This window comes from Sprattus sprattus, assembly GCF_963457725.1.
Source record: "Sprattus sprattus genome assembly, chromosome: 20".
NCBI lineage: Eukaryota > Metazoa > Chordata > Actinopteri > Clupeiformes > Clupeidae > Sprattus > Sprattus sprattus.
This window is the reverse complement of record NC_137918.1, coordinates 10180807-10196653: the sequence shown is the minus strand read 5'-3', so window position 1 is coordinate 10196653 and position 15847 is coordinate 10180807. Positions and strand designations below refer to the sequence as shown.

Sequence of the window (15847 nt, the reverse complement as noted above, 5' to 3'; positions counted from 1 at the left end):
ATGCAAATAAGGCTCCCTGCTCTCTTCAAAAACAAACTTTGGAATTCTTGCCCTTTTGTACATATCATGCATTCTGGTAGTCTTAGACCTTTATGAGAGCAAGTGTGTCATTGGGGTCATTCACTTAAAGACACTGTTAATGAAACCTTTTCTTTGTTTATTTCCATACTTAACCACAAATTAGGAAAGAGATTAACGTTTCGTGTGGTGGTCTAATGACTGGATGATTGATAACACAGCTATTTCCTTGTTGCATGAGAGTTACTTGATGTGTTTTGTGTAAAGTAACCACACCTACACCAGTCTTCTCTTAGAGTTTGCAATGATGGAGTCAACTTGGGTGAAAGACTCAGAACTGTACATACTGTAACAACAACTGTAAAAAGAGCAATATACATTGTGATACATTTTTGTGAATATGTAGTATAGTAGCTCTATACTGTCAAAGTATCTCTTTTTATCTCTATAGCCAAAGACATGAAATCATACAAAAAATCTACCAATATGAAAGACATCCTGTAATCACCACCTCCACTGATACGTATATCCGTTGTACAGTGAATGGTGGAATTGGGGAATCTATCTATCTCAGAAATGGTCATAGTTTGAACTCACCTCTGTTACACATTTGATTTATAACAATGACTTTGTATCACCCCATAAGCAAACCTATCTGTTCTTTGTTTCACCTTCTCTCTGCTAAAATGATAGGTGCTAGACAGATGCTGATACTGGATAACCCCTTTGTGAAACTGTCATGCTCACGATTATTGTGTTATTGTATGTGTATGTAGTTATTATAATAAGAACAATAGCTTGAGATGTATGTTGTGACACACCACAAGATCAAATCTAGAAAGAGGGCAGGTTTTAAACTAGTCTGCTTACAACTGGAAACATGGATGCCAAATAGTGCATAGCAACAGAGGTGAATTTTAGGTGAATTACAAATGAAGAGTTCAGTAGCCTACACTTGCAGACCTACACAGATTCAGTGGTTGGTTAGAATAGCCTATATGCTACCACGTTACGTGACATTAAAGTCATGCTAAGGATTTTGAGTTTCACAGCAACTCTTGTCAACAAGTGTGTATGGCGTGTTTTGAAGACGTTTTCATTACAGATCTTTGTTTCACTTGTCACATCGCTCCGAGCAACCAATGGCACATCGGGAACACAAAGGGGCGTTTTTTGACAACATCAAAACATCTCCGAAGATTGTTCATAGGCGAAAATCTCTGTTGACTTGCAAGAGCGGCAACCGCTAGAGGACGCTGAAAAAGAGAACTATATTCTTGTAGCCTATTAATTGAGCTCTCCACAAGGATTATTTGTTAATATCTTCTCGTTCATACTATATTTGACAGCCATATAAAGGTCTTTTGAATGACCAGCAATGTGGCTGTCATTTTGATGTTGACAAGTTTATTTTGCTGAAGAGCTTATTTTGTGCTGCATTGTCAAGACAATATTTTATGGATCAACATTGGCATGAGCCAGCGTTTACTCCGTTTTTTTAATTTAGTGCCAATGATATTTCAGATAACTCCTTGCAATCACTAGTCTATAGCCTATATCCTGCAGTCAACACGGCAGGCATTGGGATATTTTATTGCCTGTATTCTAGTTTGTTGTCTTCGATGAATTGCTCAAACAAGGAGTAGGCTACTGAGTATTGGTTACGCGTTGAAGACTCTCCCCGCCTCTAACGGAAGGTTATTTGCTTTGTCAGCTCATGACTAACGTTACCACCAGGAACCTTGTGCGTCAGATAGATCTCGCACTTTAACCGGTGAAGGAACCCTTTTATCGCTGCCTTTTATCGCTCCTTTGCACCAACCAGACAACACTCTTCCAGTGTCCTTCGGACTTTGAGCAAGGGCGTCTTGGGTTCTGTGCCCCCTCCCTCTCTAAGCGTTGAAGATGACATTAAAGTCCAACAAAAATGAACCAGCTGTCATATTCGAGCAAGTACACAGCGTTCGAACAGCTCTCTCTGATCTGTATCTAGAACAACTGCTTCATAATAAACCACGAACAGATAAGGTAAGGTATTTATCAGATATGTCTTATGTGAGTAGTCCTGTTTGTAATACATTTTCCTGTGCATTTGGATGTCGATTATTTGTGCATTGTTTACGAAGGATAGCTGCAACCCTGATATAGCATTACATTGAATACTTCCGCTACTTCTGTTTTGAAATCCGAGAGGCTATACTCTGGCCACCGCCGGTATTGCCTGGATAGATCTGCCTTCTGTAGGGCAGTGAAGCACGAGATATAACGTAGCCTAACATGAGCGCAAATTGTATGGGGCTGTAGCTAAGAGTTGCTATCCTGTTTCCTTATGCAGGCTAGCGTCAAATCACTTGGTGGAGGTGCAGAACTATTTCAAAACAATGCTCATTATCATTAGCCTCAAGGAAAACAGCTCAGAACAGACCTTTTAGAACCGGTACGCACTTCATTTGTGCCTTTTCACTAAGAATTACAACAAAATGAACCTTATTCACACACCAGTGGTCCTCACTGCCACAGTGTTGTTATGTCCAAGCCATTTTGCATTTGCCGTTGCGGGCATCACATAGTGTTCTCGTCGGATCATGCCGGTAAAAACATCAACCTATTTTATGAGTAGCCTAGCCATGGCTAAGTATCTCTCACTTGGACACAGATCAATAGGCTTTGAGTGCGGGTCGCTACCTGTCAACATCCTGTATGGGGGCATAAACAAGTTTAGAGTCCCTTGAAAATTTAGAAAGCCAAGTCTAAGCAATTTTAAAAGACTTAGCTTTATGGAATTGGTTGTTTCACTCTTCACTGAACAACATCTGTATCCTATAGTGTTGATGTAGACCCTGCCTTTTATTCAGTGCATTTGCATCATAGTGGAATTACATTTCTTATTTCTGAATACATGAATGTTGTAGTCCAAAGGGCCCTACACACAGAAAAACACACACACACACACACACACACACACACACACACACACACACACACACACACACACACACACACACACTCGTTCACTCACTCATAGATAACAATTATCGGGTAGGCCTAACACAATTCAAATCAGTTCACCAGTGTAATTCTGAAATAAATCAGTAAAGCAACAACCAATGACTGAGATATTGCCACTTTGGAGTCCTTCCCTTGTCAGAGTGCTGTGGCCCTTTGGATGAGTCCTGCCCAGATAGCAAGCACATGGGCTGTGTAGGTAGATCCGCCTGTAGTTTAATTGGGCGTGGATATTAAGAAAATAACATAAAATGTTAGCAATTCCTGGCATTTTTTAAATCATATTCCTGGCACAGTCTATTTAAAAAATTTCAACCACTAAACAGAAGTAGTTCATGATGCTAGAAATCGTTCAAGGTGAAAAATGAATTAAGTATAAATGAATACATTGATAAATAAAGAAGTGTAGAAGTAATAAGTATAAATGAATATACATTTCTGTGGCAAAACGGTGGGCCATTGGTCTGTCCTCACCAGTGGACCACTGTAAAATCGATGTGAAAAAAGACCAGCGGACTGCCAGCACTGCCCCCAGTCGACCGACAGTGGCCCACTGGCCTTTTGCTATCTGGGTGGTTTAGTACACTGCCGCTGATAACAAAGCTCACGTGTGTCCCTGAGACATCTGTTCTCACAAAGTTGTTGGATCGTAAAGACAGTGTCAATGAAGCATCTTAAATCTAAAGCATTTTTTTTCTCCAACTTGCCCAGTCCCAACATTAATTTCTTCGGGCAGTGGCAATCTAGCAGCCCTAATAAGCTAGCTGCCCTTTTCACTGCCTTTTACACGACATGAGACAGTCATGGCGGTTTTGAAAAAGAGTTACAGCCCACAGTAAAAGACCTAGTTTTGTCTTCCTTCTGTGAATATGCTTTATAAATGGTGCAAATTGTTTTTAAGACAGTTGCTTTCAAGTCTGTTCATGAAAACCTTCCCATTATGGCAAAAGGTTTTGTCCTCTAACTCTTAGCTGATACTGATTTAGGCTACATCAAATGTCGTTAGGTTAGTCAAGATGACTGAACACTGACAGCGTTTAAAAGGGGTACTGCAGTCAAATTCAAAATATTGGATACAGTTGCCTCCCCTGACTCAAAGCTGATGCGTTTTGCCAGGTTAAGGACACTGAACCTACATGGATGAGCGTAGGATGAGCGCAACATTATATTTTGACAATGGCAGGCAATGACGAGGCCTACACTGTCGATCACATTCTACGTTTGACGTTAGAGCACATGTGTCAAACTCAAGGCCCGCGGGCGGGATCAGGCCCGACAAGCCATTTCATCTGGCCCGCCAGCTCCTCAGAATGTTGCAAAAAGTTCCATTGATTTGAATGAGCAACGGTGAAATTTCATTTGGCTTGCCTAATTTCCCCTAAGGATTAATAAATATCCATCTATCTCCTATTAATCTATCTATCTGATATAGCTGAGAGTTGGTAGCATACGTTAATTTAGGCCCGCAAGCGCAAGTGCTTGGCCCACTGTCCAGCCCTCGACTTTGACCCATTGTTTATTTCTGCCCTCTGTGTATTTGAGTTTGACACCCCTGCGTTAGAGTATACCCCACCTAAAAAAGTCCTTGTAAAAAGTTCCATGACCAGAGACATCGTAAAACGTGAGTAAATATTGGAAATACATGCGAATGTTGGAGACATTTCCAATATTTACTCACGTTTTACCAGGCCAAAACACTTGGCTCCGTAATGGAAATGGAATTGGTTGTTTCACTTTTCACTGAACAACATCTGTATCCTATAGTGTTGATGTAGACCCTGCCTTTTATTTCTGAATACATGAATCCTAAGGGTCTTACACACACACACGCGCGCACACACACACTCGTTCACTCACTCACTCAAGTCTGTTCATGAAAACCTTCCCATTATGGCAAAAGGTTTTGTCCTCTAACTCTTAGCTGATACTGATTTAGGCTACATCAAATGTCGCTTTGGGGGTTAGTCTAGATAAATGAACACTGACAGCGTTTAAAAGGGGTACTGCAGTCCAAATTCAAAATATTCGAGACAGTTGCCTCCCCCTGCCCCCTCCTCCCCAGACTCGAAGCTGATGCGGTTTGCCAGGTGAAGGACACTGAACCTACATGGATGAGCGTAAGATGAGCGCAACATTATATTATGACAATGGCAGGCAATGACGAGGCCTACACTGTTGATCACATTCTACGTTAGACATAAGAGTAAACCCAACCTAAAAAAGTTCTTGTAAAAAGTTCCATGACCAGAGACACTTCGTAAGACGTGAGTAAATATTGGAAATACATGCGAAAGTTTAAGACGTTTCCAATATTTACTCAAATTCTACCAGGCCAAAACACTTGGCTCTGTAATGGAAATGGAATTAAGTCATGAGATTCCTGCTGTATCAGCACTCTCTGGTAGAATGTGGGCACCATCGTCTGGCGCTGTATGTACAGTCATGGGAATTCCATGACTGTACATAAAATGTTTAGTTTAAATGAGCCATAAATCAATTAGTTAGCACATTGTAAGCATTTATACACATTCATTCTTGAACACTTAAATAATCCCATCAACAAAGGCAGTCTAGAAAAGGCAAGTTATAAGGTGGGCCATGGATTTAGCCATTGTATTGCTATGGGGTAATTCTGTCTTTCGCCATGGGTTTAAAAAGCAAGACATTTCAAGATAAATGTGTGGATGAGTTAGGACAAGTTCACATCGTGTCTCTTAGATGTCAGGGAACTTTGTGTTACTAACTTTCTTACTGACTCAGGAAATCTTAGATTAGATTTACTGACTCAGTAGTGGAAAAAAAAAAGTTTTTTTGCCAACTATGATGTTATCCACTAAAATGAGTGCTCAGTAATGCGTTTAAGCTTATCTTAACACTTTTCAGTGTTCTTGTTCTCGTTTATTAACTTGAGGAAACCAGCTGGCTCTCAGCCCATTTCTCTGACTACTTCCTCTGTTCATGTGACTGACCAAGTCGCTGACTTGCGTTTTTGGTGAGGATGAAAGCAGACTGGTGTAGTGTCAAAGTGGGAGAGATTTTTAGTGGCACGCAAGTGTATATTTCATGTGATTTTGCAAATCAGCAGTAATGACCCTTATATGTTGTTTTTTGCAGGCTACGATGCTGGCCCATGAGGACAAAGGCCAGGCGGTGTGCCTTAATGGCAGTGCTGCCTATCAGAATGGCAAAGACCTGAACCCACGTGAAGTGGCTTTTGAAAAGAACCCCTCTGAGCCAATGGTATGGACAACACACTAAATCAATTCTAGATATGTCTCATTGGCATTTTGGGTTTGAAGTTAAATCATATGAATTTGTTTTAAATTGTTTCCTTAGGGAGTGACTCTTAAGTTGAATGCGAAGCAGAAATGTACAGTTGCAAGAATATTACATGGTGGAATGATACACAGGCAAGGTAAGGATATCACTATCTAGCTATTTCACTGCCAAGAGAAAATTATTAAAATTGTGGTCTTGCTGGAGTCTTTCTCAATTGAATGTCTTTTATTTGTTATTCTCTCAGTTACTATAATCTGTCATCTTATTAGATCAGAAAAAAATGAATATATTCATTTGAGACTAACACATTTACAATGATGTCTTGTTTTAACAATGATAAAGTTCAGGATTGTGTTTTTACTTTGCTACAGGGTCGCTACACGAAGGTGATGAAATAGCTGAGATAAATGGACAGAGTGTAGACAACCAGTCTGTGGATCAGCTGCAGAAGATTCTGGTATGCCCTCTGGCTCTGTTCAGTTGGTTGATCTTGAGTGCAGTCTTAGGCCATCTGTCTCGTCTCTAAAACTAAAGTTCTTAACAGCTGCTATGATCTCAGTTTGTCTACATATTCAGTGATCATGCATACAATTATACAACAAAATGTTTTAGTTTCACTTCAGAATCTTTAGACCCCTCTCATAGCCACACGTGTGCATTGTGACATGTTTAAAACCATGGTTCCATAGTCAGAGTACTGGATCAAAAATGAGAACACTTGTGCATTGCGCAACCTAACCTAAATATGTCTTACTCCATTTGTTTTGCATACCTCTTTATTTAAACTTGTGCTATTTGCATCTTGTGGTCTCACAGTGCCAGACTACAGCTATATTATGTATGAAGACATCCATTAGGGGGCTTTGGTCTAAATATGAGTGGGGGACTGTGGGAGTTGTAGTGTGTTGGCAGCAATCCAATTCCCCATAGAAGAAGACCCCAAAGTACTGGTGCAGATTCAAATAGAAACAAGTTGAAAGCCAGTTCTGTTAGCATTCATCCACTACAATTTCATATACAAATTTGAATTGGCATGTTTTTCTTATTGGGTCAAATCCGGGCGAGCTAGTGTGTGCCAAGACCAGTTGTGTTTTCATTGTCACTTCAAGGGCTTGATCGTGCCACCTCAGGGCTTGATCGTGCCTCCTCTGGGCTAGCAGCCAGTGGCGTTGGGCCAAGCAGGGCTAACTGGTGCTTGAGGAGGTGTCAAGGTGAACGGTCGGGTTAGCACTAGCAGAGTGCTGGTATCTGCCAATACCATGTATCTGTACTCTGTACCAATAGCATACCAAGGTACGAGTACAATAAAAAGAAAAAATCTGATTTCTACGATGTCAGGTAGCAACCAAACTGCATGTCAAAATAGAGAATTATCTTAGACTGGATATCAAGCTATGAGCTATTCTATCTACTGTTTGACACTCCAATGGGTTTTTTTCCAACAAATGAACATACTGAGCTGTCAGCGAAGCCTTTGGTAATTCTGAAAGGAAAGAGAGGAATGAAAGATGGCAGAAGTCAAGGAGTATTTCGTTATTTACAAAAAAGAAATCAGGTTGGCAGACAGAAATCTGCCGTATGAGTTTATTTGCAGGCGGCAGAAAGTCAGATATTTTTAATACCAGCAACTTAAACATATTAAGAGCGCCATAGTAACAGAACATGGATTTCGCTTTCATCATGTGATAGGTGTGTCATTTATTCTGTACATTTAGCCTTGATTTTTCCTTATAATTGTGCAAGCTTAATAGTTTACTTATACTACCCACACAGCTTTCTTAATATATAAGATTATTGAGTGTTTTTCAAACATAATTAGCATCACATCACCTAGTTGCTCACGGTTGGTGTAACTGAGTTGTCATTAGTAATATGCTGCTAGACCAAAGGGTGGGATCGTCAGGCTGTAGCATTTCATCTTGGTTGCAAATTGCCTTGCCTTGATGGCCTGAACATATTAAGTATGGGCCCCTTACACTTTGAGTAAGTGTGGCCCCTGTGCCTTTAGTGTTCTTACTCCGGCCCTGGTGCCAATGTTGTCTGACTCTGCCAAGTTATGCCTCTAGGAATGGTCCAACACACACGTGATTTGACAGATAAGAAGATAAACTACTAATACTTCTAGGTCTGAAGGTCAACGAGAGTTTCATTTTTATTTCAGTGGAGTTCTGTGCGCTAGGCCATGAACTGCTAATCTTGAAGAATTCTGCAACTGTACCCTAATGGTGATGTTTTATCTTTATTACTAATACCTTTTCTGGAAAGGTCATTATGGCAGTTTCACAAGTTCTGTGTGGTAGAGGGATTATTTGTTGAACAGCCACAAAGTGAGTTAAAAATGTATATGAATGACAAAAAGATGGATTGTTTTTGAAACATTTGAAATGAACGAAGACTGATTCGATGTTATTGCTATGTTTTTGCAGAAAGACACAAATGGAGTTGTCAAACTTAAGGTCATCCCAAAACAACAGAGCCGCTCTCTTCCCTGTGAGGTAAGGTAATGAAAAGAGACAAGTCACCACCCTCACAGATATTGGGTTTTACACAGTGTAAATATTAGCAAAAATGGGCAGCCTCATCTGAACCTTTGAAGGATGTCAAGGGACAAAATGACATTCATTAAATAAATAATTGAACAAATAATTTATATTCCCATTAATGTTACAGTGGTATACTTCACCAGTGACAGGAAGCACAATTTTTTTATGACTCTTTCAGTGTGGCTGGTATTTTATACATTAGGTAGATGTCTAATCATAGCCTTTCATAAAAAGTTTGTTCACATTTTCCTTTCCTTTCTTAATATTTTATTGTCCCACAATTTCTACAGTAATAGGGCTAGATCTTATGGCCAAGTGCAACTTTTAAAATAAGTAAGTTGGATTTTTCCCTCCACAGATGTTCATGCGGGCTCAGTTTGATTATAACCCTGCTGAGGATGACCTCATTCCATGCAAAGAGGCGGGACTGAAGTTCAGCACTGGCGACATCATCCAGATTATAGAGAAGAAGGACCCAAACTGGTGGCAAGGCAGGGTGGAAAGCTCGGCTGCTGACTTCGCAGGGCTCATCCCTTCCCCTGAGCTGCAAGAATGGTACTTACCTACTTACTAACTTAATGACCATTCTATTAATGAAAAGCCATGGGCAGCCATGGGCAGTCTCACTGTTCTCATCTTCATACTGTTCTGTATAAAGGAATGGGCTAAAAAATTCTTCCAAGCCGATGTGCACGACTGATCAACAGCTGCCAGAAGCAAATTTTTCGTTTATGCAGTTATTACTGCACAAGGGGGTCACACTAGATACTCAAAGCAAAGGTTCACTTACTTTTACCCCTCACAGATATGTAGTATTGGATCATTGACCTCCATTTTTCATCATTCATTTTCCTTAATTGTGTATTGCCAATTGAAATCAGCGAGACAGAGGGTCGGTGAGCTAGTGTCGATGAGTCTATTGAATCAGTTGCTGTTAAAATGACACCGTTGCGGTTTGGCCCTCATATGCTAATCAGACTGTGTTGCAAACTATGTGTGTGTTTTTGCAGGCGTCATGCAAGCAAAAGCAAGAAGGCAGGAGACAGCAGCCAAAGCTGTAGCCCCTTTGGTAAGAAGAAGAAATGCAAAGACAAGTACCTGGCCAAGCACAGTTCAGGTGAGACGGCACGATGACACATCATGCTAATCCAGCCAATGCTGCCTGTGGTGTTATGGTCACACTGGTCTAACTTTGCTGTTTTGTAACAGTTTTTGACCAGCTTGATGTCTTCTCCTATGAGGAAGTTGTACGTCTCCCAGCATGTACCAGAAAGACTCTTATCCTCATTGGTAAGGCCTGCTTCTGAAGCTCTGTGTCTCCCAAGTTGTCACACATCAGTTTTTCTAGCGAGAACCATCAACATCACTGCAAGCAACAACGTTCTGCATGTTCTGTTCTACAGGTGCCCCTGGGGTAGGGCGAAGTCACATCAAAAGCTCGTTGCTGTCTAAATATCCAGAGAAGTTTGCCTATCCAGCCCCACGTAAGTTCTCATTGTCTCATTAATATGAAAAGCAACGCAATGACAGCAGTTGAATAAGCTGTTTGAGAAGACATTTTTGAAAGAGCAAGACATTACTGTATTTACACTTATACGCCCTTGACCCCCAGTCAGGCAGCTGCTAAGGATATCCTCTATGCCTGTTACCTTCCAAGGAAGACACAATGAAAATTATGCATTTCTTGGTGTGGCAAATTTGGTGTGGCAAATTTGCAATAAAAATGTCAGCAGTGAGTTGTTTGCCTGTTTGCCTGCTGTATCAATTCACGATAAATAAATACAGCCGCGGAAAAAATTAAGAGACCACTTCAAAATTATCAGTTTCTCTGGTTTTACTATTTATTGGTATGTGTTAAAGTAAAATGTACATTTTAGTTTTATTCTATAACCTACTGGCAACATTCCTACCAAATTTCAAATAAAAATATTGTCATTTAGATCATTTATTTGCAGAAAAATGACAATTGGTCAAAATAGCAAAAAATATGCAGTGTCTTCAGATCTCGAATAATGCAAAGAAAACAAGCTCATATTAATTTTTAAACTACACAATACTAATGCTTTAACTTAGGAAGAGTTCAGAAATCAATATTTGGTGGAATAACCTTGATTTAAAATCACAACTTTCATGTGTCTTGGCATGCTCTCCACCAGTCTTTCACATTGCCGTTGGGTGACTTTATGCTACTCCTGGCGCAAGAATTCAAGCAGCTCGGCTTCTTTTCATGGCTTGTGACCATCCATCTTCCTCTTGATCACATTTCAGAGTTTTTTTTATGGGATTCAGGTCTCGAAATTGGGCTGGCCATGACAGGGTCCTGATCTGGTGATACTCCATCCACACCTTAACTGGCCTGGCTGTGTGGCATGGAGCATTGCCCTGCTGGAAAAAACACTTCTCAGAGTTGGGGAAAATTGTCAGAGCAAAAGGAAGCAAGTTTTTCTTCCGGGACAACGTTGTACTTTGCCTGGCTGAGGTTTGTAAAAGACCATAAGGATTGAACCAAAGAGGACTGGAGGGTCTCCTAGTTCGTCTTCTCTGATGAGTCCAATTTTCAGCTTTGCCCAACACATGGTCGTCTGATGGTTAGACGGAGACCTGGAGAGGCCTACAAGCCACAGAGTCTTGCACCTACTGTGAAATTGGACTCATCAGAGAAGACGAACTTAGAAGAACCTCCAGTCAGCTTTGGTTCAATCCTTATGGTCTTTTACAAACCTCAGCCAGGCAAAGTACAACGTTGTCCCGGAAGAAAAACTTGCTTCCTTTTGCTCTGACAATGTTCCCCAACTCTGAGAAGTGTTTTTTCCAGCAGGGCAATGCTCCATGCCACACAGCCAGGCCAGTAAAGGTGTGGATGGAGTATCACCAGATCAGGACCCTGTCATGGCCAGTCCAATTTCGAGACCTGAATCCCATAAAAAAAACTCTGAAATGTGATCAAGAGGCAGATGGATGGTCACAAGCCATGAAAAGAAGCCGAGCTGCTTGAATTCTTGCGCCAGGAGTAGCATAAAGTCACCCAACGGCAATGTGAAAGACTGGTGGAGAGCATGCCAAGACACATGAAAGTTGTGATTTTAAATCAAGGTTATTCCACCAAATATTGATTTCTGAACTCTTCCTAAGTTAAAGCATTAGTATTGTGTAGTTTAAAAATGAATATGAGCTTGTTTTCTTTGCATTATTCGAGATCTGAAGACACTGCATCTTTTTTGCTATTTTGACCAATTGTCACTTTTCTGCAAATAAATGATCTAAATGACAATATTTTTATTTGAAATTTGGTAGGAATGTTGCCAGTAGGTTATAGAATAAAACTCAAATGTACATTTTACTTTAACACATACCAATAAATAGTAAAACCAGAGAAACTGATAATTTTGAAGTGGTCTCTTAATTTTTTCCGCGGCTGTAGAATTAAGTTTATGCTATTTTCTTTTTTAAATAATGATGATGCTGGTATGATACCATAGTAAAGATGATGATAATGAGGAGGAGGCAAGAGAGCAACGAATGAGTTTAGCCATTTTATAAAGATTTTGGGCAGCCCATTTTACTTTTGCTATCTTTTTTATAAATAGATACAACTCGACCCCAAAAGAAGGATGAGGAAAATGGGAAGGAGTACTTCTTCATCTCGAGTGATGCAATGACCAAGTGTATCGTACAGAATGAGCTCCTTGAATATGGGAGCTTTCAGGGAAATATGTACGGCACCAAAATGGACACCATCCAGAAGATTCACGAACAAGGCAAAACTGCGCTGCTCGATGTGGAAGCTCAGGTAGGTTTTATCAGACTTTTATTACACACCATTACGTTAGTAAAAACATTAATGACCGCTCCCATTGACATCTAATCGTTTTGGCAAGTAACCGTATAATACCTGCACGTCAGGGTCCTGGACATCCTGTTGGGATTTATGTTCCGATACTAATCGGCGGATACATTATCCCTTGTAAAAATGACAGAGCCAGGGAAGCATATTTGATTATCTGGGATTTTCTACGTGTATCCCAAACATAAACCCCATGGTTTCGTCTCCTTCCTTGTGAGAGGGATAATCTAGTTGACTGTATCTGGCAAGCCAGCATAGCAGTTAGTTCAATTAAAGGAAAGACTTGAGGCACGTGTTACTGTAGAGTGCAAAAGAATAAAGGCGAATGACTCTCAATGATCTCAATGATGACTTTTCCATGATAACATGAAACACATCTATACATCATTTTAAACATTTTAATCATTTGAAAAATGCTTGTAATCAAAAGCTGACATGTTAACATACATTTAAATGAATTTTTCTCTGATACACAGACACTGAAACTTCTGAGAACTCCTGAATTTGCCCCTCTTGTTGTGTTCATTGCACCAACCAATGGAAACCAGGTATGCTCAATTTCTTGTTTCTTCTGTCATAAAACACATTGCATAAAAACAAAACGAAAATATTTAAAAAACGCACAGTTCATTGTCTATGAAATGACTGCAAAACTTGCAGCATACGGTGACCTTTGACCTTCTACCCCATCTCTCTGCTTCGCATTCTCTAGTCTGACGCTGTGAAAGCTATCCAAAGAGAGTCTGACTCGATCCTGGCCACCTACAAACCCTTCTTTGACGTGGTTCTGGTGAACAATGACGTGGATGAGAGTGTCAAGGCAGTGGAGGAGGCCATCGAGTCGGCCAGCTCCAACCCGCAGTGGGTGCCCGTCTCCTGGGTCTACTGAGATAACTCGCTGTACCATTCTGTCCAATCAGTGTGTACTGTATACAAAAGACGTCTGATCCCATGTCATAAGCCATAACAGAACACTCTTCTGCAGCATTTTTTTGGTGATCAAGGCTGTTTTATCTTTTAAACCAAACATATTCTGTTCAAAGAGATTATATATAAAAAATAGTATAAGAATTCAAAGGGAGATATATATATAGGGAGGACATATTTATGGTGAATGATGTAGCAATATAAATAGTTTTCTTTATGTTGTTGGGAGGACCGTAATGTTCTTGTTTTGTCTTTTGAGTTATTTTTTAAAATTACCACATTTATTGAGATGGCATAGCCAAAAGGAGGGATATAAACTTGTAGCTACTGTCTACTTCTAAATGCCATTTCTACAGCCAGTCACGTCTTCCCTCATGGCAACTCCAAACGTGTGTATCCCTATGCTGTAATGGCCTATACAATATTAAAACACCTCCCTTGTATTAAAACAGGACTCTGACCGGACTCATTGTTCCCTCAACCCACTGTAACACACAACTCAAGTGGCTAATAATTGCCTGGTACACAGACTCTGAATGTTATGGGTGGCTTCAGACCTTGTTGTGTGAGTGTGTGTGCGTGTGCGTGTGTGCGTGTGTGCGTGTGTGCGCATGTGTGTGTGTATGAGTCTAGCTTCCCTTAATGCCTCATATTTTTCCTCAGCTAAACTGAAACGCAAAATCAATTTAATCTATTAACCAGCTCGTTAATTGTTAAAGTCATGTTATTGCCCTGCATCAGAAGTTAGCATATATGGGGCTAAAATCCCCCAAAATCCTTTTGACTCCATCACCATATACACATATTAAATCCATATGGGTTTATGCATTTGGCATATACTGTACAGTACATGTATCCACAGAAATGTAAAGAAGGGGTAGAGAGTATAGCTAAATCAAACAGCTGCTTGGGAGTAAACATTGGTTTTATAATAAAGGTGAGCTGTAACAAGCTGTCAGTCTCACATGTCTGACAGCTGTCAGGAAAGGAATTGCAAAGTCAGAAGTTCAAAAAGTCAGAAGTTGAAAAGAATGTGCACACAAGGACTGTGTTTGACATGCATACCACTTTCAGGGGTGGTGTCAGGGGCAAGATTTCCATTGAAGATTCCATGACAGACAACAGTCTGATGTAACCCACCGATATAGGGCCACAGAAGAGTCTACATGGTTACCTCATGCCACGTACTGGTGACAAAAGCAGACCCTGTTCATTATGAAATGAATGCTTTGTTGTATGGGGAGATTGAATGGGTGGACTTCAGTCTGAAAGGCTAATCTGAAGGGGGTCTATCATCCACACCAAGATATCCAGAAGGCAGAGAGGTCGATGCCAGGACTGGATGAAGACTCGCAAGATGGACAGGTTCAGGTGGGTGTTATTTGCATGAGAAAAAAATTGAGAATGGATGGTTGGACCCAAAAGGAACTGTTATTTGAGAGATGTGCAGACATGTGGGGTCTCCACAACAGATAAGGGGTCCTAGTCATTGGAGTGGTACTCCTTGAAATCTGATTAGATTAGACTAAACCGATTCAGAGAAATGCAGGTATTGTTTTTTAGAGCAGTAGCATTTTGGACTGAAAAGGAAGAAGTGTGACCTGCCTGCACGTGGGATGACCGGAGTCATTTCCTTAATCTGACCACAGAAACACTCACATGAGGAAAGGCAACCAGTCAGTCAGTTAGCAATTTACAGTTGCCATACTATTCCAAGGGAACTGTGCCATGATGGAAATGTCATTAAATAAAATGTTTAGCTCCCTGTACTCTATTTGTCTATTTGTCCTCCTTTTGAAGGTAATAAATACATTAATTTTTTTCATTCACTTCATGGAATTGAAAGAAGGCCCCTATTTTAGAACCGCTAGGTGCACACGTATTATTACTCTATATAAAAGTAAATTATACCCTTATTACTCATTGTCTAATCCTTCAGCAGTGAAACTACAGCATCAGGACATGAGGGGGTTCTATTGTGGGGAGGCATCACTGATTGTTGGTACATTTGGTTTCAAAAGCAGTGAGCCGATCAGTACGAGTCACAATAAAAGGGTGCCTGTGCAACCAGGTGTTCATTTCTTTCTCAACATCTTTTCTTCAACTGTGAGATTTAGGTCTGTTAGCTTAAAGGCTTTTTAGATATTGTTTTAAACAATAATATAAATAGAACTGTACAATTTTAACCATAAGCTAATCTTTAACACTAAAAAGCCCCAACAGACCTGCC

The 15847-nt window shown here is 40.3% G+C and overlaps 1 protein-coding gene across 1 annotated transcript; it reads left to right on the top strand.

Annotated features, from left to right (window-relative positions):
• Positions 1-1637: 1637 nt before the first annotated feature.
• On the top strand, positions 1638-14051 carry mpp1 (MAGUK p55 scaffold protein 1). The gene is made up of 12 exons (XM_080859506.1): positions 1638-2046; positions 6139-6264; positions 6361-6439; positions 6675-6760; positions 8730-8798; positions 9205-9401; positions 9857-9963; positions 10056-10136; positions 10250-10330; positions 12434-12636; positions 13167-13238; positions 13403-14051. The coding sequence occupies exons 1-12, from the start codon at positions 1924-1926 to the stop codon at positions 13577-13579; spliced, it is 1401 nt and encodes a 466-aa protein (XP_080715632.1). The 5' UTR covers positions 1638-1923; the 3' UTR covers positions 13580-14051.
• Positions 14052-15847: the final 1796 nt, after the last annotated feature.

Bases quoted from the DNA above. Each gene is read 5' to 3' on its own strand.
- mpp1 (XM_080859506.1), top strand. From the start codon at position 1,924: ATGACATTAAAGTCCAACAAAAATGAACCAGCTGTCATATTCGAGCAA. The intron at 6,440-6,674 runs GTAAGGATATCA...ACTTTGCTACAG, and splicing joins TGGAATGATACACAGGCAAG to GGTCGCTACACGAAGGTGAT. The intron at 12,637-13,166 runs GTAGGTTTTATC...TCTGATACACAG, and splicing joins TGCTCGATGTGGAAGCTCAG to ACACTGAAACTTCTGAGAAC.